The sequence below is a fragment of the Lepisma saccharinum genome, chromosome 5 (genome assembly GCF_977018435.1).
Source record: "Lepisma saccharinum chromosome 5, izLepSacc3.1, whole genome shotgun sequence".
In the NCBI taxonomy this organism is placed as follows: Eukaryota; Metazoa; Arthropoda; class Insecta; order Zygentoma; family Lepismatidae; genus Lepisma; species Lepisma saccharinum.
Genome location: NC_139233.1, coordinates 84938 through 109189, shown reverse-complemented (window position 1 = coordinate 109189; position 24252 = coordinate 84938). Strand labels below are relative to the sequence as shown.

The 24252-nt window shown below is 39.0% G+C and overlaps 1 protein-coding gene across 4 annotated transcripts in view; it reads left to right on the top strand.

Annotated features, from left to right (window-relative positions):
* Atac1 (Ada2a-containing complex component 1) overlaps nucleotides 1-24252 on the top strand; it is a 71630-nt gene that overhangs the window by 8428 nt on the left and 38950 nt on the right. For 3 of the 4 annotated variants that reach the window (XM_083121944.1, XM_083121945.1, XM_083121946.1), the window contains exons 3-7: nucleotides 9582-9698; nucleotides 11016-11207; nucleotides 17015-17117; nucleotides 19409-19524; nucleotides 21272-21454. In XM_083121944.1, the coding sequence (XP_082978070.1) occupies nucleotides 9582-9698; nucleotides 11016-11207; nucleotides 17015-17117; nucleotides 19409-19524; nucleotides 21272-21454 (711 nt within the window). The remainder of the gene's footprint in view (nucleotides 1-9581; nucleotides 9699-11015; nucleotides 11208-17014; nucleotides 17118-19408; nucleotides 19525-21271; nucleotides 21455-24252) is intronic. The other variant, XM_083121947.1, reaches the window with a different exon arrangement.

The window sequence follows — 24252 nt, the reverse complement described above, 5'->3', positions numbered from 1 at the left end:
GATATTGTTACGTAACGGGAACAGGAAATCTCGTTCGTAAGTTTCGTCCTCAACTTTTAGGCCCCTTTTATGCACAAGACAACCACGGCGCCAGAAACCAGTGATGGCCGGAGGAGAGAGAAATTTCTCTTGCCTGGGGTTCTCGGCGGGAATTTTAAATTCAAACACTCTTTGGAGGAAAATTGTTATAACTCTGTCACTATAGGAGCAATCTACTTCGGATAAGTTTTGTTTTACAGCTAAGACATCAGCGCATGCAACCGTGTACAATTCAGAGCACCAGACCGAGAAAGGGGGCCTTGGGGGGGGACACGTCCCCCGAATTTCAATGGAAAAAATATAGAAATCTGGATTTTGAACCTTCTTCTCCCGCTATTTTGTGGAGAAGCCGTGAACTTTAGTATTCTTTTCAAAGAATAGACATTTCTCAAGAGAATGAAACATGTTTCATGTTTTTGGGTGCCATACAAGTAAGCCAAAATGTGAAAATCTATTTTTTTACTAAAAATAGGTAATTTGCATATTGCTCAGAAAATTGTTATAATTCTGCCACTATGGGAGCAATCTACTTCGGATAAGTTTTGTTTTGCAGCTAAAACATCAGAGCATGTGATCGTGTACAATTCAGAACACCGTACCGAGAAAGGGTGGTTTGGGGGCGCGACCCCCGAATTTCAATGAAAAAAACATAAAAATCTGGAGTTTGCACACTCTTCTCCCGTGATTTGGGAAGAAGGTGCGAACTTTAGTATTCTTTTCAAGGAATGGACATTTCTCAAGAGAATGAAACATGTTTCATTTGGGTGCCATACAAGTTGGATAATAAGCCAAAATGTGTTGCTTTTTTTTTATTACTAAAAATAGGTAATTTGCATTTTTGGAGGAAAATTGTTATAACTCGGGCACTATGGGAGCAATCTACTTCAGATAAGTTTTGTGTTGCAGCTAGAACATCAGAGCATGCAACAGTGTACAATTCAGAATGCCGGATTGAGGAAGGGAGCTGGGGGCACGACTCCCAAATTTCAATGGAAAAAACATAAAAATTTGGAGTTTGCCCCTTCTACCCCTGCTATTGTGGGGAGAAGGTGCGAACTTCAGTATTCTTTTCAAATAATGGACATTTCCAAAGAGATTGAAACATGTTTCATGTTCCTGATTGCCATACAAATGGAATAATGAGCCAAAATGTGAAACTGTTCGGAAATGTGGCGTGGATATGTTGCGGAGAGGGGGGAGGTTGGTCATCAATATGAATTTCCTAGGCTTGCTCCAGACCTACCAAACATAAGATTATGAAGGTCCAAAAAGCACATTCATTTTGTATTCATCACCATGATACCATATTGTATCATCGGGCGAGTTCTACCTTACTCTGATGATAGCATATGGTATCATCGGGGGAGTAAAGGTTAAGCCTCTAAATATTACGTGGAAAATGCATTGAATTATGATTTTTTCTTGTCTGTATGGGAGTAGTAAGGGGACTTGTCAACAGATGGAAGGGATAAGAGTGGGTGGCGCTGTCTGATAGTGTCGGACGTCGTAGTAAGGCATTTTGTTGGGTAAACTGAAGGAACATGGAAACAAATAGGTTCCATTGATACATACGATTTTTGTCGAATATCACCACCCGACAAAGTATCTCACATCATGCGACAGAAATTGCATGGACTGCAACATCCAACAAAAATCGCATGCATAAACAAGAAGAGCTTTAGACTTCAAATATGCTGCTGGAATTTTATTACTCTTCTGGCTCACTTCACCTTATTTAATGTATCAGTGCTTATGAAGGTTTTCTTTCATCATCCTGACGTATTACTGGTTTCGCACAAGTTAACATACGTTTACAATGACATTGCACTATTCTTAGATATCAAGAAGAATCCAACCAAACAGGATATATATTGAATACTATCACGAAAAAGTGAAACAAATCTGCATGGGTGAACGTTGTAAAAATTGGCAAGTGCATGCTACCAACCTCAAATTTTCTGCAACACTAGTATTGCAATGAAATTAACGCCACTCTCTGTTTTGTCTGTTTAAACTCGTGAGAGATGGTCATTAATCTCTCACTGAGTAAGGCTAATGTCCAATATTATGAAATAAAATACTAATAATAAATACGTAAATATTTTAATATCATATTTACTGGAATCATACAATCATAAAAGCAAATCACTTTCTTCAAGAATTGACTTTTCTCTGCCAGCCCTGATAAATTTTCACTTTCTATCTACTGATTTATCCGAGGGGTGGCCAGAAAGTAATTTCCAATTAGTAGGGACATTGATTTTTCACAAATGCCAAAACCATGAAAAATGGTAATTGCTGCTAAGTTATGTTTAGGAACGTGCAGTGATGTCTGGACACATTTTTTGCCAGTTCAAAATATCGAAATAATGCAAATTTGGCATAAAATGCGAATTATTGGAATTTTAGCAATTTTTTTAAAGAAATGTCCTAAATCATCGAAAAATTCCTTGAAATCCAACATTCTTGTCTTTTCTAGGCCATGTTTGTGTACATAGAACATGCAAGTTTTCCAACATTTTACTCAAGAGTAAACTATAGAGTTATATGTACATGGAATAATTCCAACAGCCACATTAAATCATGTATTTCCCATGATTTTTTCAACTCCTATTGAAACCATTTGCATCACAGAGCAAAGTGGCAGGGTTCTGCTGATCACATCACCCCCACCTTCAGCCGTGATCAAGAAAGTGTGGGGCCCTAACTCCACACCCCTATACGCATTCATGGAGAAGTGCAGGGGAGCACTTCACTTTTACTTCCTCAAAAATCTGTTCCAACATATCAAACTGCCATGAAAATACGTAGACCATGGGACCTTCAATTTAAAATAATAGTTTAAAAGCACAATGGAGTATTAAGTCTTGGTAAATTTGGCAGATAAATGTTTTAAAACAAAAACGTGAATTTTGGGAAAGGTAACATTAACAAGGAAGCTGCAGGCCAATCACCTACACTTCTTAAATAAAGATGATTAAAAGAAAAGACAGAGAGTTGGCCGGACGGATCTACAGGAAAGATAATTGGCGAGGACTAAGGTATACGACTTTTGGAACTTGGAACATCAGAGGCCTTAACGGAAAAGAAGTTGAAATAGTAAAAGAAATGAAGAACACCAAAGTAAAATATTTAGCCCTAACTGAAACCAAGAAAAAAGGAAATGGAGAAATTGAGTTAGATGACGGATATGTACTGATATATAGTGGAGTACCGAGAATGGAAAGAGCTAGAGGAGGGGTGGCACTTCTGATCCACGAAGAAAAGAAAAACAATATAATAGATTGGGAATTCATAAGTGAGAGAATAATGATTGTTAACATTAAAGAAGAACAAGAAAATATAGTAATGATAATAGTTTATGGTCCAAATGAAGATGATAGTAGAGAATAAAAACATGTTCTATGATTCACTACAGAAAATCATAGATGAAAGAAAGGAAGAAGTATTGATAGTAGGAGATCTAAATGGAAGAGTAGGAAACAATATGGAAGAATGGAGACAGGTAATAGGACAACATGGAGAAGAGACATTAAATGATAATGGTACACGAATCTTAGAATTATGTGTAACAAACGACATGGTAGTGGTAAATACTAAATTCCCACATAAAGAAATCCATAAATACACCAGGGAAAAACCAACAAGAAGGGAAAAATCTATAAATGACTATTTCATAGTAGAGAGAAATACAATGAGAAAGATAAGAGATGCCAGAGTCAAAAGAGGGGCGGAAATTGGGAGCGACCATAAACTATTAATAATGGAAAGAGTAGTACAAAGAAGTAGAGTGCTAAAAACTAATGGAAAAAGAAGACAGGAAAAGCAAAATAAAATAAGAATAAAGGCATACAAATTAAAAGATACAAAAGTTAAAGAAAAATATCAGCAACTAATAGAAGCAAAGATACCAGAGAAACATGAATAGGAAGAAAGAGACGTAGATAAATTGTGGGATGAATTTAAGAAGATTTTGCTACAGTCTGCAGAGGAAAGCTGCGGGACAACATACATTGGAAACAAAATGAAAAGAACGGCATGGTGGACAGATGAGCTGAAAGAAGAAGTCACGCATAAGAAAATACTGTGGAAAAAGTACCTATCAATTAATGATTTAGAAAGCTTCGAAGAGTATAGGAGGCAAAGGGATATAGTTAAAAAGAAAGTGTTAGAGGCTAAAAAGAACTCGTGGAGAAAATTTGGGGAAAGTATGGAAGAGAACAGCCGAGAAAATCAAAAACTATTCTACAAAGTTTTAAAGACCTTGAGAAAAGATAAAGAAAGCCCATTAAAATACATAAAAGGAAAAGATGGTAAACTAAGAACAAAACCAGAAGAAATCATGCAAAGATGGAAGGAATACTTCGAAGAATTGCTGAAGGATGAAACACAAACTAACAGGACGGAGGTTCAAACAGGAAACGAAAGAACAGAAGATATAGAAATGGAGGATGAAGAAGAGGAAATAAATGATATCAAAGTAGAAGAATTAAAAGCAGCATTAAAGAAAATGAAGTTAGGTAAGGCTAGTGGACATGATGGTTTAACACCAGAAATGCTTAAATACATGGGAAATGCTGGAGAGCAACTGTTTTTGAACCTACTGAATGTTATATGGGAAAAGAAAACTGTACCGAAGGAATGGGAGATATCAGTAATAATCCCAATCTTCAAGAAAGGGGATAATAGAGAATGTAGAAACCATCGGGGAATCTCATTGCTCAGTGTGCCAGGGAAGATATATTCAAGAATCCTGGAGAATAGACTCAGAAAATATGTCGAAGAGCAATTGGAAGAAAGTCAAGCAGGCTTTAGACCAGCAAGAAGTGTACAAGACCATATTTTCACCCTCAAACAAATAACAGACAAGACAATAGAATACAATAAAAAGGCACATGTATGTTTTGTAGATCTACAAAAGGCTTTTGATAGAGGTCCTTGGAATGAGATATGGAAATCCTTAGAGAAGAAAGGAGTGGATAAAAACCTAATAAAAGCAATCCAAAGTTGGTACAAAGGATGCAGATGTTACGTGAGGACGAGAAACCACCAGTCAGAGGAATTTGAAATAACAACAGGAGTTAAACAGGGAGATATACTATCACCATATCTATTTATAATACTATTAGATGAAGTAATAAAGGAATGCCATATAAAAATGAAACAATTTCAGGTAGGATACTGGAATATGAAATCAATTAAACTAACAGAGCTCATATACGCTGATGATATTATACTAATAGCTAATACACAGGCTAGTTTACAATATAATCTAAATATTCTTAATGAAGAATTAAAGAAGAAGAATATGGAAATAAATACGGAGAAAACTAAAACAATGATAATCAGCAGAGAAAAGACAAACCATAAGATAAAACTGAATAACGAACCTTTAGAACAAGTGACAAATTTCAAGTATCTTGGAGTAATTATAAACAGTCAAGGAAAAGAAGAGGAAGAAATAAGAGATAGAATCATGAAGACAGGAAAGCTATATCAAATGATAAACCGAGGATTTATAGGCAAAAAAGAAATATCTACCCAAACAAAATTCACTGTATACAAAACAATTTATATACCAACACTTACATATAGCAGTGAAAATTGGACATTGACTGGAAAACACCTGCAAAGTGTACAAACAATGGAAATGAGGTACCTTCGAAGAATAAGTGGGAAAACCAGGAAAGATCGGATAAGGAATCAAACCATTCGGCAATCTTTAAATGCTCAGCCACTACAAGAAACAGTTGAACGTAATCAACTTAGATGGTTCGGCCATTTGAGCAGAATGAGTGAGACGAGACTGCCAAAGCAGATATGGGAAGCACGTCCACAAGGAACAAGACCAAAAGGAAGACCAAGAAAGACATGGAATATGAGTGTCAAAGAGATTTTGGAGAAACGAAGCATAAGATGGAAAGAGGCACAGGAAAAGGCGATGGACAGAAACGTCTGGAGAACTCTCTGTAACCCCTCGACACCGGCAGGTAGAAGAGGACGCGACTAAGTTTAAGTTCTAAGTTTTAACATTAACAAGTCAAAAAAAAGATAATGCCAATTTTTGTTGCCATAATATATCGGTATCTGTCACGTGAGATTGATCGATTTTAATTTTTTTGGGTGCGTCGCCTTATGGTCATTATGCACCCTTCAGTATATACGGGGAATATTCCATTATCTAAAATCCTTACCTTAAAATTAAAAAAAAAGGGGTATGGAAAATAACTGTCAAGATATCAAACTCTCACGAAGAGGCGTAAGCCATGTGACTTACAATTTGAAACAGTAGTTTAAAAACACCATGAAGGTATAATTTCAGATATTTGCCAGACAATGCGCTAAAATGAAAATATGAATTTTGGGAGAAATAACACCGTGTAGTAAAAAATAAGAAAATACACCAATTTGGAAAAAAAAATAACAAAATATCAAGGTCCCTACCGATTAGGCATAAATAAAACAAGAATATCAGTTGTAATTTATTGTATTAGTAACAGTGAGTCCTATCCTAATTTTCGGCATAATCACCACCGTTGTTCTGGCATTTGTCGTAGCATGGCACTAAATTTTGCATGCCCATGGTATATGTGTCTGATTTATTTTCCTGTAGTTTACGGTTATTTCAAGCATAAGAAAACAGTTTTTCTTTGTGACGTTTCAGGAGAACACATGCTCCTTTCATCAGGATAATGTAATAACCGTAAACTATAGGAAAATAAATCTACAATGCAAGCAATGCGTAAATACAAGAAAAACTATGTGTGTCTAACAGCAAAGACTGGAACTATCTCTACAGCAGTGTAGCTGTCAAATTCTTGTCCTGCCAGAAACCTCTTCAGTTGAACAAAGAGATGAAAGTCTGTACATTGAAGGCCAGGGCTGTACAGACAGGGAGTGGTCCAAGATCTCTCACCTGAAGTGATTCAAAGGGCCCGTGTGTACTCAACTGTATGGGGTTGTGCACATTCGATTGGCCTTCCGTGAATTGTCTGTACCATCGTCTGACCATACTATCACTCACGACGTCCAGTCTGCACACGTCACCCGGTTGCTGCTGGCTCTGTGCCAAATTCTGAGTGTGCAATGTAGGCTACATCGCGGTCAGTGGGAGACTGTATGAGAGCTGCAGTCTTTAACCCAGAACTGTCCTAAAACGGCTGCATTGGAACTGTACCAGATTACTGCTACATGCTACTTCCTCCTGCCTGCATGTGTGTGTGTCCCTCTCCGGCCACTAGTGCTGCGTATAGGCACCATTGGAGCTTTTTTCAGGATGCCCCTTGTATATGAACTTTCAGAAGCTTTTATTATTAGAGTGTTCCTGTTATAATTTGTGGTTAGCTAAATCAGGTACCTATACAATGCAATTCTATAAATCCCTTGCGTTAAATTTCTAATACCTACATACCCTTTTCGTCAGCATTAATGCATGTTTTCAGTTTCACAGTACTTCACTTGGATATACTGTACTGAAGCAGAAATCCCATTGATAATGTAAGAAAATATGACACTTTATTTTGTTCGATTCTGTTGTTTCACTTACATGAAAGAGTTAAGTTGTTTGCTTTACAGAGAAGAGAGAAGTAGCTTTATGCATTGAAAAATGACTCCGCACTCATGGTTCTTGCAAGCAGTGTGTTCCAAACCTCAGTGGAAATATCAACATATAATATTGAGAGTGTATATGGAGACTGATAAATTACAAATTGTATTTCTTAATCAATCACTCTGCACTCTTATCTCATTTAGTCGTAACTTTAAAAATAATCAAGTATTTTATTTTAAACTTACTGCATATGACAAAATTCCGTAATCCTTCCCTAGCTTGTGAATTGTAATAATTTTCCACATTCACTATTTTGCAGTTTGAATTCAAATCATAGAGAATAGAGAAATTAAGTCAATTTCATAGAAGATAATATTGGTACTTAACAAAACCATACGTGGATCTGTATGAGTTTATTATTTCCATTTGCAAAAACATCGATTTAGTTTAGTTTGTAATTGTCAGGGAAAAATGTACATTTTGTCCTGGAAAACCTGGAAAAGTCAGGGAATTTCATTTCTGCTTGTTTGTAGCCACCCTGAAAGAATTTCACTTACTCGAAGGAGTACAGAGGGTCAAGGGTATCCATAGATTTTAAGTTTCTACCTCCAGACAATGTAGCTTTTTGACAATCTTTTTTTCAACTTAGTTCTAACTTAGCCTTTGGCATTTAGATGCCATCTGTTCACTAATTCACAATAAGGCACCAAAGCAAAGTCACTTAAATTTGATTGTATAGTGAAAAGGCAAGATCTCATATATTCTATGTGGTCAAAAGTATCCGGACACACTGTGAAACGTGTGTTTATTATACAGGGCGATACAGTAATGCCATCTACCACGTGGAACACATGGTCAGCGATCTCAGTAGTCTGGAGACAGCAGTATGGGACGGTCTGAGGAACTCGCCAACTTTCATTGTGGTCAGGTGCCGCTTGTGTAAAAGTCTGTGCGCAAGATTTCCACCCTCCTACACATCGCTCGGTCCACCGTTTCCGGTGTTATAGTGAAGTAGAATCATGAGAGGACGTGTACAACCCAAAAGCATGCAGACCTTTCATGTTGATCTCCAGAGACCGTCGTACAGCGTAATCGTCAATCACCCATCTCCACCATCACACAGGAATTCCGAACTGCATCATGACTGCTCGGCGTGAGGTGTGGCAACTTGGTTTCCATGGCCAAGCAGCTGCCCATAAGCCAAACATCACACAGACAAATGCCAAACGCTGCCTCGCGTGATGCAAAGAGCATCAAAACTGGTCCATAGAATAGTGGAAAACTGTTGTGTTGAGTGATGAATCACTGAAGACAATGGGGTGAATTCCTAGTGAACGACATCTACCAACCTGTATAGTGCCAACAGTGAAATTCGGGAGTTGCGGGGTTACATTGTGTTCATGTTTCTCCTGGAGGGGGCTTGGGATCTCTTGTTGCTTTAGATGGCAATGTCATGGCACAAGCTTACGTTGACATTTTAACCGCTTTCATGCTGCCACTTCGGGGATGACCATTGTGTCTTTCAACATGACCGAGCACCCGCCCATACTGCAGGGCTTGTGAGGGAGTGATTTGATGACAACCCCTGTCCTACTATTGGATTGGCCTGCACAAGGTCCTGATTTGAATCCCATAGAATATCTTGGGGATGTTTTGGAACACGGACTTCATGCTAGAGCACACTGACCCACATCGATACCTCTTCTCATATCGGTGCTCTGCGAGAAATGGGCTGCCAATCCCCAGGAAACTTTCCTCCACCTGATTGAAAGTATGCCTGCGAGAGAGTGAAGGCTGTCATCAAGGGCAAGGAAGGGCCAACACCGTATTGACTGCCAGTGTTCCCGATGGAGGGTGGCCCAAACTTGTTCTTCATTTTCAGGTGGGTGCCCGGATACTTCTGATCACACAGAGCACCTAAATGTAATTGTAATAGATACCTTCACTGTGTAGAACTGTATGACAATGTAAATTTTTCATTAATTTATTTCAGGATATTGATAAGATACTATCAGTACAGAAACAAGCATTGTCAGATCCAATAGCTTTTGTTGAGAAATTACAAAGAAAGGAAGATTTGGGAATTCCTTCTCCACAAGTTATATGTGATGTGAGTCTTTATTTTTTATTATATTACTTGTGTATTATTCTTGAATTAATTTCAGTGGGTGGTGGATGAATAGAAACCATAGCAACAATTGAAACTGAATGTAGCAACTTTTTGTGATGTTACATGCTACATGTATGTGTTGTGTGTGGGTGGGATGTTTGTGAGTATGTAAATAACTCAAAGAATGACTTTATCAAATTTAATGCACTTTATTAATTGTTTATGAAAAAATATTTCTGTATTTGTGAAATTCTGTTTCTTTGTCTTAAATGCTCATAAACGTTTCTACTGTGAATCACATACTGGAGTCCATCTGTGTATCCTGAAGTGGATGTGCACCAGACACAGTGTGTTCACAAGAGCTGGGCTTACACTTTGATAGTTCTAGTAAAATGTATGTAATTACATGGCCAAGATATGACCACGTAAACCCTATGGTCAGAGCCTTACAGCAACATTACCAACTTCACGATTAGAAAGGGGTGTTGTTTAACCTTAACTACATTGGGAATTTCTCCTATAAAATAAATTCATCTTGTTCAATTGTACGAACAGTGGTCCACTTATTTTATTTGTATATTTGTACCCCAAAGTTTCTACCTTCTTCCTGCCCTTATCATTCCACAGGAGCTAAATACCAGCTGGTAGTAATTGAGTTAGTCCTCCTCCGTAGTCGAGCGGGTTAAGGCGTTCACTCGTCTTGAGATCGTTCGCTGCGGGACGGCGTAGGTTCGAATCCGGCTATGGTCGGAATTTATTTGGCCTAAGTATAGGGCCGGTGGCAACCCACCATCGTGAGGAAATTGGGAAGCTCCGAATGAGTGAGCGTAACCCGATCGAGAAGACCTGCAACGGCTGGGGGCTCGTTGGACTGATCCCCCGACACTCCAATACTGGTCTAAGATCTCCACGCTACAACAGGTGATGGAGGAACAGTGTGGGAGGGAGACCAGCAGTCGGTAGGTAAGCCAAGGTAGGTAAGCCAAGGCCCTCACGGGCTGTAGAGCTATGGGTTATTAGTAATTGAGTTAAATGTTTATTTAAAACTGAAGTTTGAACCAGTTTTACAAACATATCAAATACGAGGATTATATCCACTGCTTTTGATCCAGAAATGTGCCCAGTTTTGCACTGAAATCTTGATGTTTTATGTAGCTCTAGTGATTTGGGAGTACTGTTCCAACTTATAACACACTCTCTACCTGGATGTGTCACATTTTTCACCATCCAACATGGTGTCGTAATTTTCCATAACTCCACAAGTCTCTCTTGAAAAATTATATTATTTAACCGGTTGGATTTTCTTTTGCCTTTCAGCTGCCCAAGATTGAATGGTCCAAATATGATATAGCATTTTCTTCAGTGCCTAGTCGTCCAAACACCAGAACCAGTTCCTACAAACCAACCACAGACATTGTGGAGCCAGATGTGTGTGTCAAAGGATTAGATGGCAAAATACTTGTCAGAGGACGAGTGTTTGATGAGAGCAAACCAGAGACATTCAATCAGGTAAAATATATTATTATTTCTCTTGTAGTTTACGGTTCTTACAAGTGCATAAACACAATTTTTGTTGCAACATTTCGGTAGTTAGTTACAATGTAATGTTAATCAAACAAGAATAAATGTCTGAAGAAGGGTGCATGTTTTCTCCCAAAACATTACATCAAAAATTGTGTTTATGTGCTTGTAAGAACTGTAAACCACAAGAGAAATAATTCTACAATACAAGCAAAACATACATACAACAAAAATTATAATACAGGGCATGATGGAAATAAATGAAACCAGAGATACATCACGTCAAACCCAGACAAAAGTTCCTCTTCCACTTTTCCGAGAGATGCTCAGTGTCTGAACTAGACACCACCGAAATTGCTGGAAAGTACAGTTCACACCTCTGTAAAACGAGTACTATGGCAGTTAGAAAGGCGGTTCCCAAGAAATCATAAAGAAATCTTATGCGCTCTACCAGAAATGCACCATGGGAGATCTGTGGGACCTAATGCGGAAGTGAAAGGGGTATCTGAGGAAGCAGGTGGACATCAATTACATGATATCCAGATACTATTCACAATTACAGAAACACGATAGACGAAACCAGGATAATTTTAGCATGGTTGCATTGCTGGAGGGGCAATTGGCATAGCAACACAGACAATAAATGCAAGCAAAATGCTCGTTAGCTGACGAATGTCATGGGAAAACTTTGTGGTTGAATGTGACCTCACTTGGTAAACAGCTTAAAGGAAGGTATTAAAAATACCCTGAACACCTATGATACACTTTACTTCACAGGTAGAACACTGTACAAGAAGTTACAGCAATTGCTCAAAATGACTTACGTTCATTTGCACACAACAGCGCAACCGTCGGTGTAGTGAATTCCGCACTCTTTCCAATATCCTCGGTGAATTTCATATTTATGCACATGCATCAATCACACGTTCCTCTAACTCGGCAACATTATCGACAGGAGAGCTGTACACTTTGCTCTTCATGTGACCCCAAATACAAAAATCCAATCGATTTAAATCAGGTGACCGTGGTGGCCACAATACAGGCCCTGCACCACCTATCCAGTGCCGACCATAGCATCGCATAAGCTGCTGCCGCACAGGTAAAGCAAAGTGTGAAGGTTTCCATCGTGCATGAACCACATACACAACCGCTGGCGAAGGGGAACATCTTCCATTAGGCTTGGAAGATGATTACGTAGGAACTGAAGGTACCCACTACTGTTGAGTTTGGGAGGCAGGATGTAAGGTCCCAATATGAAATCACCTACTACACCCATCCACACATTCAAGGTGAAATGTTGCTGATGTTGTGACTCAAACATTTCATGGGGATTTTCATCACACCACACATGAGTATTATGAAAGTTCACAAGTTCACGAGTGAATCCAGCTTCATCTCTGAATGAATTGTCACCTAAAAAGCATTGGTGTAATGCAAGTTTTTGCAGCATCCACTCACAAAACCTAACCCTGGCCTTGCAATCTGTTGCTTGGAGACCTTGTACGCGTTGGAGATCGTATGGGTAGAGCAACTGGCGGTGTAAAATGTGCCACACACTGCGGTGAGAATCACCTCGCTCCTATGCTGCGATCCTCCTAGTTGACATCCCTGGTGCTTCTTCAACACATTGTAAAATGCTTTCCTCTTCTTCCATTGTGATACGTGTTGGCTTACCGCTTCTTTCTCCATATTCAAAACTCCCGTGTTCTCGGAGGCGTTGGTGTAATCTTATGAACACGCGACGATCAGGGTGTCGTCGGTGAGGAAAAGCTTTCTGGTACAGGCGTGCAGCCTCCACTGTATTACCGTCTGCTTTCCCATAGAAGAAATGCATGTCCGCATATTCCTCGTTAGTGTACACATGTTCCATTTGAACCACGATACATGCACTTCAGTGACAGACAGTGTTGTACGTATTCCATCTCGAACAGACACACTTACTGAACTACATCTCATGCCTTCTAGCCTTGATGCAAGTCACGCTGCCCCCTGATGGTAAGGATAGGAACTACGCAAATTACGTAATACTAGTAGAACACGTCGTACCTTTTACGTGATTCAAAGGCACCTACAGTATGGAGTACAGCAATTTCCAATAATGTCATGTACGTTTCGATTAGGAATGGTATCGAGACGAGACGAGACTTTCCTTGGTCTTGGTCTCATCTCGAGTTCAAAAGGGTGAACTTGCTTCGTGTACTAGGTGGCCATCTTGGTCTCGATCTCTTCCTTAAAAAAGTCTCGAGGGTGGTGGTCTTGGTCTCTAATTCGAGACCAAGACAAGAACATGGCTGGTCTCGGCCTCGTTACCATCCCTAGTTTTGATTGACAATACGTACGTATGTACATAGGTATCATGCCTACATCCTGCATTCACACCACAACACTACTGTGTCACAGTGCCCAAGTGGTAAAGTGTTCAGCTTACATTCAGTAGGTTGAGGGTTCAACTCCCGTGACCATCGGAAAACAAATTGGTATTGTTTCTTTCATCTTACGTATTCTATTTTTTGTACGGGTGTTTCTTCCGTCACAAAGGTTGGATGGAGGTTTTTCATAGGCCCTCATCGACTCCCTTCACACATCATACTCTTTCCATCTTTTACAAACTACAAACCACAGCTAAACACTGTTTTCCCATGACATTCGTCTGCCAACGGGCATTTTGCTTCCATTTACTGTCTGTGTTACTATGCCAATTGCCCCTCCGGCAATGCAACCATGCTAATATTATCCTGGTTTTGTCTATCGTGTTTCTGTAATTGTGAATGGTATCTGGATATCATGTAATTGATGTCCACCTGCTTCCTCAGATACCCCTTTCACATATTCTTTCTATGGGGAGTCCCTTCCACATTAGGTCCCACAGATCTCCCATGGTGCGTTTCTGCTAGAGCGCATAAGATTCCTTTACGATTTATTGGGAACCGCCTTTCTGACTGCCATAGTACTCATCCTACAGAGGTGTGAACTGTACTTTCCCACACTTTCGTTGGGGTCTAGTTCAGACACTGAACATATCTCGGAAAAGTGGAAGAGGAACTTTCGTCTGGGTTTGATTCGATGTATCTCTGGTTTCATTTATGACCATCACTTATAATACATCCTGTATAACATTTATTGTAGTAGAACAGAGTACAGAAATCTTAAACGGTCGGATATATCTGTGTTTATTTAGAGTAGAGTTCATACTAGTGTTGACATGCTTCAAACAATTGAGACACATGTTTAAAATTTCTCATTTCAAAACATTCTGTTATTTTATAAGTGTCTCTTGACTTCATTGATTGTATTTTTAAGTTAAATTTTCTATGCTGTATTTCAATGTACAGTCACCTGCAATAAAAAAAGGACATGTGGATCATTATTTACTTTCCTGCATGTTTTGTTTGTTGCTTGACACTGGTGGGCAAATTTCAATATCAAAATAAGGCAGAAATTACACCCGATTCAATCATTCCACTGAACAGCTGAAGACCAATTTAGGCATATACTTACTCGTTTTATTTACTCAAGCTTTCTTCATATCATGTGGCTTCTTCATGAGTTATGACGAGAATAGTCAAAGTTAGTACAACTTAGTCATCAGTCTAAGATGGAGTGACAGAGCATTCGACATTGTCTTTCACCTTCCATTTTTACCTTTTTTTAATATCCAACTTCACATTTTTTAAACTTTGACTATGTTGCATTAACTCCTGAAGAAACCACATTATGTGGTGAAAGCTTTAGTAAATATACCAATGAATTACTTGCCTAAACTGGCCTTCAGCTGCTTACTTCAATAGCAAGTCTTGGATAGAATTTTCTGCTGTCACCTTAGAGTTAAGCAACACATGCAATGTCATACAGAAAAGTGTGCATATACGAGGGTGATTCAAATGAAAACCTTATTTATTTATTGTGAGGCAAATGAGGAAACAGGAAAATTATACATACATCATCTTTCGATGTAGTCCCCATGACGTGCAATGCACGTATTCCATCATTTTGGAAGTGCATGGATACCTCGTGAGAAGAATTATCTTGGTTGTGACTGTCACCACTTGTGCACCGTGGTTTTCACCTCTTCATCGCTTTGGAAATGCTTGTCTCCAATCACCTCTTTGAGACTTCCCATCACTGGAGGCATGGTCTGGTGAATAAGGTGGGTGTGTGAGACATTCAAATTTCATATCCTGGATTGTTGTATCCATTAAAAGGGCATTGTTCAGCAGTAACAATACACCTGAAATCATAAGTCCTCGTCGTTTACTCCTGATTGCAGGGCGAAGGTGATTTTGGAGCAGATCTGCATAAGAAGTACTGGTCACTGTTACTCCCTTTTCAATGTAATGTTAAAAAATGTCCCCATTTGCATCCCAGAAGAGAGAGAGAGAGAGCATTACTTTTTCTGCTGGTGGTGGGTGCAGAATATTTTGGTTTTGACAACGAGCTTTGGTGCCATTCCTTGCTTGATCTTTTTGTTTCATGTTGGTGATGGTGCACCCAGGTTTCAACTCCTGTAACAATTCCTTCCAGAAATCCATCACCTTTGACCTGGAAACAACACAAAAGTTCCTCACAGGCATTGACGCAACGATCTCAGTTCAGCAGTCAACTGACGTGGCACCCATCTCGCCGACACTTTATTGAATCGCAGCACATCGTGGACAATATTGTGTGCTGAATCAAGACATATCCAAAATGGAGGCTATTTCCTTCACAGTAATATGTCTCTTTTCCTTCACAAGCTCTTCTGCTGCGCTGATGGGTTCATTCTTCGCTACACAGTGTGCCTGGCTCAGTCGCAGGGCATCCTCCACAGAAGTTACGCCACTTTTAAACTTTCTACACCACTCGTACACTTGTTGTAGGTTCACACACGAATCACCATCCTGCACTTTCATCCTGCGATGAATTTCAAGTGGTTTAACACCTTCACATCACAGATCGCTGCTCTAACTCTGTGCATGTCGACAATGGGGCGGCCATCTTTGCATTCACGCTGCTTCCTTCTTCAGTGTTGCAGCGTCATGTTGCCACCTGTTGGTCATGTTTTCAACTACAAGGATAACTCTTGTCAACTTACAAATCAATTGTACAACTTTTCGGAATTTTATTGCACTTTTAAGGTTTTCATTTCACTCACCCTTGTGATGGTGACCCAAATGCTGGTCTTTCTGTACTTTTAGATTTTGTAATGTAAATCCTGCTGTGAACTGATAACCATGCATATTCTGATGCTTGAGAATTGTAACTATTAACAGTTGTTCAAAATATTGATTAATAATAAAAAGCAATTTATCGGAATTTTATTGAAGGATTCAATCAGAATACAGTGAAATTGCAATTATACGTTTCGCGATAGTACGTTTTTCTCGTTAGTACGTTTTTTTTCTGGCGGTCCCTGCCAATTTCCATAAGGCTGCGTGGTATTATACAGAGTGTCTCACTCGTAAGGGGCCCCGGAAAAAGTGTTATAAAAATCTTAATGAAAGAGGATATGAAACCAAATTTGTACATGACATACCTTTATGGTTGAGAAATGAAGGTACATTACAAGAAGTGCTGGAAGTGACCTTCCCCCACCTGGCCTGATAAGGATTGGTCATCACCATTTCCATGTTGCGTGCTGCAGTGGCCTTGTACGGGGGGTGTTAAGTGACTCTTTGATCCACCCTGTATATTACCTTCTTGCATTTCATAGGTACATCCCTGTTCCATATTAATCTTCAAACACTTTGGTATTGTTTTTTTGTATTATTTATGTATGCATACACAATTATTGATGCAGATTTATTTATCTTTTTCAGCTATGGACTGCGGAAGAGCAAAGGCGACTGGAAGAACTTCTGGTTGATTTCCCTCCAGAAGAGATTGAGATGAGGCGATGGAAGAAGATAGCAACAGCATTGGGTAAGACTACCAGTCAGCTTTGGATGAGTCATGGATTGTGCTTATTTCCTCAAAGAATTGTATTTGATAGTTCTCGTGTTCAATCAACAAGAATTATATCACTCATTGTATTATTATAATGATATCGTTACATCGAAAAAATATAACTGACTAACTGGCTTTTCTAAACTTGAAGGTTGTTTGCTGTCCCTTTCCTGGCTAAAATCAGTCTAGTGTTGACCAATTTCGTGGCCTTTCTACAGGTCTCTTCCCATCAGGTTTCCCAGTAAGAACCCTGAAAGCATTTTTTTTAAATGTGATCAATTTTGTTTACCAAATATGTTTACTGAAGAGTTTATGATAAAAGTGGGAAAGGTTGATATATATTTTTTTAAATTGGAACAACGAACGAGTTAATTGTATTGAGTATCTTGCATTATTTATATTTTTAGTTTCGATAACAGCATAAACCAGAAAATATCACTGTGGTTGTGCAGGCACCAATTACATTATGTTTGAATTATGTTGTACTAAATAACGCTCTCTTATCTGTTCTTCAATTTATTAACATTATGAACTGTAGATTAGCATTATAAGAAGGTACTTTCAGAAATATTCGATTTAATAAGAGTGTGCAGTCATAATTTCTCAGAAATACTAATACTTCATGTTCTTAGTCACCTTACAGCTAAAACTTTGTTCCACATCATTCATTTTCATCATTGTGTTTAGGTCAGAGGTATGAAAGCCATATTAAAAATTGCAAGGAAAATAAACTTTTTTAAATTCAGAACCAAATATTTGTTTTCTAAGTTTGACTGTACAAATAACTTTAATGTAGGAACCTTTATTTGTCTTTGAACAATACAATCAAATTGCAAGATCAATATTCTTTTGACATCAAGTTGAACATGGCCATGTCTGCTAACACTGACTGACTGCAGTGACATCTTCCTGCTGACATAGCAAGTAGAGATGTTGGATTTGCTGCTTCTTCGCAGTCTCCGTTTCTCATCCACCTCTGCGAATGACTGTGAGATGTAGTCGAGGGCTTGGACATACTCTATGTGATCAGAAGTTTCCGGACACCACCTTTGGGCCACCCTCTATCGGGAGCACTGACAGTCAATAGGGTGTTGGCCCACCCATAGCCTTCATGACAGCCTTCACTCTCTCAGGCATACTTTCAATCAGGTGGCGGAAGGTTTCCTCGCGGAGCACCGAAATGAGAAGAGGTGTTGGTGTGGTCTAGCACGAAGTCTGCGTTCCAAAACATCAAAGAGATGTTCTATGGGATACAAATCAGGACTCTGTGCAGGCCAGTCCAATAGGGGATGTGGTTGTCATCAAACCACTCCCCCCACAAGCCCTGCAGTATGAGAGTGTGCTCAGTCGTGTGGAAAGACACAATGGTCATCTCCGAACTGGTCTTCGATGGTAGGCAGCATGAAAGTTGTTGAAATGTCACTGTAAGCTTGTGTTGTGACATTGTCATGTAAAGCAACAAGGGGCCTAAGCCCCCTCCAGGAGGAACATGACCACACTGTAACCCCGCCACCCCCGAATTTCTCTGTCTGCATTAAACAGGCTAGTAGATGTCGTTCACTAAGCATTCGCTACACCCACACCCTACCAACGTGATTCATCACTCCACACAAAGGTTTTCCACTCTTCTATGGTCCAGTTTCGATGCTCCTTGCACCACGTGAGTTGGCATTTGCCTTTGTGATGTTTGGCTTATGAGCAGCTGCTCGGCCATGGAAACCAAGTTGCCGCATCTCAAGCCGAACAGTCATGGTGCTTGGAGTAGATCCTGATGCAGTTCAGAATTCCTTTGGGATGGTGAAAATGGATGATTAACGATTATGCTGCACGACCCTCTTGAACACTCGACAGTCTCTGGAGGTCAATATGGGAGGTCGGTCTGCATGCTTTTGGGTTGTACATGTCTCTTCATTTTTCGACTTTACTATAACATAGGAAACAGTGGACCTAGGGATGTTTAGGAGGGTGGAAATCTCGCACACAGACTTCTTACACAAGTGGCACCTGACCACAATCAAAGTTGGTGAGTTCCTCAGACTGTTCCATGCAGTAGATGACATTACTGTGTCACCCTTTATGATAAACACACGTTCCTCGATGTGTCCGGATACTTTTGATGACATAGAGTATCTTTAACATGTTTTTCATTGAGAGGTCTATCTGTTTTGTGTTATAGTATGTATGAACGAGGATGTGGTGTAAAGATTTTTTTATTGCGACTGTACTAATTAAATGTGTCACATAAGTGGACTTGTTTTCCATTTCAGGGAACAGGACACCAAAACAAGTGCAGAGCAGGGTGCAGAAGTATTTCATCAAACTCCAGAGAGCTGGTTTGCCAGTTCCAGGAAGAGCTCCTAAACTAGAAAATCAGTTAAAGAAGGTAAATGGTATAGGCTGTACATTTCTATGAAAGTACCTTGGATTTTACATTTTCCTATTCAATTTTTTGTTGCTCCCAGTAAAGCAATATATTATATAAATTTCTTCTAATGTCGACCCCCCCCCCTTTGTTTTCTTCATTTTTTTCTTTCCACCTTGGTCCCCTAGGAAATGTAAACTCGAGGCTCCGTCCTTGTTGCCACAACCAGAAAGCACAATTTAGCTTCCAATAGTGCAACTTTCCCACTTTCATCCAAATTTTCCCTTTATCTTAAAAATTGATATTACCATAAAAAAAATTAGGGCTGAGCTGGTACCAGTGGTATTAGTGTTTGCAAGTATTGGTTGGATTTTATTTACTGATGCTTTCCTGGCACTTTGGTCTTTGGTGGGGTCTACTAAAGTGGCTCACAACCATAGGTGTAACTTGGCAGGGACAAGGGGGTGCACTTGCCTCCCCCCACCCAAAACAAATCCAGTTTTCTTAAAATTTTAAACTTAATACATCTTTTGTTAACCTCCTGGGATCTGAGGAGCAAAATAAAGAGTAATATTTCTGATTTCGCACATATCACAGTTACAGGAAAATAATCCTAAATACTAATTTTATGAAATGGAAAACTTCGAGACTGCCCCCCAAAGTTGAACCCCAAGTTCGATTAGGTTCCAAGTTATGCCCATGTGTCCACAACACTTTTGGAGAATCTGATTATCATGAAAGTTTTGCAAAATTCTGTAAAGATTGAGAATTCTTATATCCTCATTCATTGCTTCACTCTGCGTGTACACTCACCTCACTCTGCAGTTTGTTTCTTTATACAGGATATTTGCGGAAGATACAATTCAACCTACAATTGTATCAATATATGCTGTATAAAACACACCTTATTGGCTGTACAACATTTTCAGCAAGTTAACTACTTGTGTCATGATAATATTGCCTTTTAAAAGTTTCCAAGTTATTGCTGCCATTTGCCTTTCAAATTTCTTACATCTAATTTCTTGTTCTATTATTATTATTATTATTATTATTATTATTATTATCGTGCAAGTAATATTATATGATGATGCAACTCAAATAAGTATATTTGGTCTTGTAATAATTATTAACATAAATCTGACTTTATAATTTGGTGCACACAGGAGATATACTATGTCGACATTTAAGCAAAAATGGAGGTTTGACTTGAACATGGGTGTCTGGCATATCATGCCATTGCTCTACCAACTGAGCTATTGAGCCAGCCCTGGTTTTTCACTAGCACTGTTTTAACTGTGTGGAATTTCTCATTGTCAGATTCCCATTGTGGTAACATTGACGGACATTTCCACATAGGCAAAACAGTGAAAGCAAAAAAATCAAGTGAAGCTAAGACTGGCGGTAGAACAAGCACTGTATATCAAGTTCTTTTCAGATTGCATTTTCACTTAAATTTCTGCACAATAAATCAGACTGTGCAACCGGAAATGAGATGAATATGGGTATGGAAAATAACAAGTTATAATCCAAGTGAATCTATCAATATTATTTTAAGAATATTTTTTTAAAAAAAACATTATTTCTAGTTGAAAATATGGGTTAGCCCGGACCCTCACATTAGAACTGCCACTGGACTAGACACTCAAGAATTGTCATCACCTTCTAACTCACATACATGATAGAATTACCTAAGTTAACTAATGTTCTGCCTCAAATTAGTGCCATATTACATTTTATGGTAATTTAATGTTGATGTAATTTGTTGCAGGCATCCCATCGCCATCAGAGAAACAACCGTCTTCTCTTCCGTCCTTCAACATTCTTCCCATCCCAGGATCCTCCAGTGTTCATGTCAGAATTTGATGAGGATGCTGGTTCTTCAGGCACGAATGCCTCCCAGTATCTGGACAATGAACTGTTGGTGAAAGAAGAGCCTGACGACGATTATTCGGTAAATATGAATGCATTTCCTAAACTTCAAGGATCTCGCTTGCATATTTTTCTTAATTTTTTCGGTATAATGCAATATGGTTGACGTGATCTAAATATCACATATTGTTCTTTCTGAAAATCGAAAGTGCAAAGTAGCATATGAACTGGGGAGAAAATATGGGTAAATTTTGGCAGGATTAAAGCTTGTAAAGATGCATTCATGAATCCAAACATCTCAGGGGTGGCCAACCTTTTTTGGTTTGAGGGCTAATTTACATTTGAAGACTCACTGGCAGTCTACTTATCTTATTAGACCTTACAATGAGAGCCTAAAAAAGGAAGCAAAGGGCAATACCATAAAATGGACATTGATTAATTTATTTTATGTATGCATTTATTTACTTATTTAAAAAGTTTTGGCTTCAGTACTGTGGGCCTGGCACCTGTTTTAAGTGATAGTGGTAAGTCTTTTGTTTCTTCTTACCGGGTTCACTCGTGACTTGGCGGCTTGTAGCCCGACTAATAAACAGCAGACAGCAGCCTCACAGCGAGTTTACAGTCTTACGATCGCAAACTTTTGACAAACATCACAGCATTCCACAGGGTTGCGAATAACTGCCTACTGGCCCAGTATTTTGTGCAAACAATGTTGCATCTAACAATATAATCAAACCGGCCATGTCGCTAACAACAATGTGGTGTAGGAGAAGAAAGCTTCTGATTGCCCATTGTTCAGTCGTTCAATAACAAATTGTTGGTTACTCCGAACGGAGAAGGCAAAGGATATTTACATTTTTTATGGTTAATTATTATGTGATTTAACAAAGAAAGAAATTAACTGTTACAACAAAGCTCTTTTCCTGATACTACAGTTGAAAATACAGAGAGGTAAATAATAAAATGTTTTGTGAATGTGCATAATAAAATCCGTATAATATGACAGAGCACCGCGGGCTACCTCTCTCGACTTGCTGGTCGACTACGAGTTGGCCACCCTTGCTTTATACCATAGTGGGTTTCGAAAACTGAGATAGGATTCACAAGGTAAGAAAAACTGATTTCGGCCACACTGAAACATGTCCATTTAGTCCAAGGTGACAGACAGGATTCACAATGGAACAAACGGATTTCAGCCACAGAGAAACATGTTCATTTAGTCCAAGGGGGCTTTCCAAGACACGTTGGATTCATAAAGGAAAGAATGGATTTTGGCCACAGACAAACGACCCTTTAGACCATGGTGGGTTTCAAGGACTGAGATTGGATTCACAAAGGACGAAATGAATTTCGGCCACAAAGAAACATATTGATTTAGTCCAAGGTGGGTTTTGAAGACACATTGGATTCACAAAGGAAGTAATGGATTTCAGCGGCAAGGAAATATGTCCCTTTATACCATAGTGGGTTTCAGTGACTGAGGTAGGATTCACAAAGTAAGGAACGGATTTCAGCCGCAGAGAAACATGTTGCCTGAAAGGGCAGTGGATTTCGAAGACACAGATAGGATTCTCAAAGGAACTGATTTCGGCCAGAAAGAAACATGACCCTTTAGACCAATGTGGGTTTTGAATGCTGAGATTGGATTCAGAAAGGATGGAATGGATTTCGACCACAAAGAAACATGTTGATTTAGTCCAAGGAGGGTTTCGAAGACAAATTGGATTCTCAAAGGAAGGAACGGATTTGGGCCACAGAGAAACATGACCCTTTAGAGCACCCTGGGTTTTGAATGCTGAGATTGGGTCTAAAAGAAAAACTGTCGATTGCGACCACCTTGGGTTTCAAGGATTGAGATAGGATCCACAAAGTAAGGAACAAATTTCAAGTGTGTCCACATTTTTTGGTTTGAGGGCTAATTTACAAGAATCACTGGCTGTCTACTTATCTTATTAGACCTAACAACACGAGCTAAAAAAGGAAACAAAGTGCCAATACCATAAAATTGACATTGATTATTTTATGTATTTATATATTAAATAACTTTTGGCTTCAGTACTGTGGGCCTGGCACCTCTTTTAGGCCATATCTCCCCAGTTCAGTATTTCATTTTTATTTTTGAAATCACATCACCCCACTCATGACCGGATCAAGAAAGTGTGGGGCGTTACCCCCACACCCCTATACGCCTTCATGGTGTGGTGCTAAGCACAGGGGAGCACTTTACCTTTTTTTTATTTTTTATTATTATTAAATCACTAAAAAGTACCTCACCAGCTTTACAGAAAGCTTCCTTGAAAACCTCTCCATCTACAAATGATGTTTGATAAGAACGTCTGTGACTATAAAGGATACTAGCAATGGGAACATCAGAAGTGATCACCATTTCCAGGAAATTATTTTTCGAGTGCCACCTCACACTATCTGAACCACTCAACTTTTTACTTTTCGGAAGCAAAGATTATACTTCATCCAGTGCTCCCTGTATCGTAGCCAACACAATAATCTACCAAACCAATTTGACATTTTAGAAGGCTGTTGTGTAAAAATGTGTAATTACTAGAGGCATGTATATTTTGTTTTTGACGAAAACACGAAATGTGAAATAACACATTGTAATGTTCATTTTTCATGTTTCTGAAAGATGTGAGGTGCATTTTCCTACCCTGTTTTGTCGCGAAATAATACGAAATGAACTGCAAAATGCGAAATCGACTCTTAAACACGAAATTTACCGTTTATATAACGACACGACACTTTCTGAAGTCTGAAGTATCCTATGAGTTTTTAAATCAAATTTGGGATTATATTCACATTTTTAAAACCAAAAAGTCATTTTATTTGCTGCTTTTTCACCCACTATAACAGCAAAATTTCATT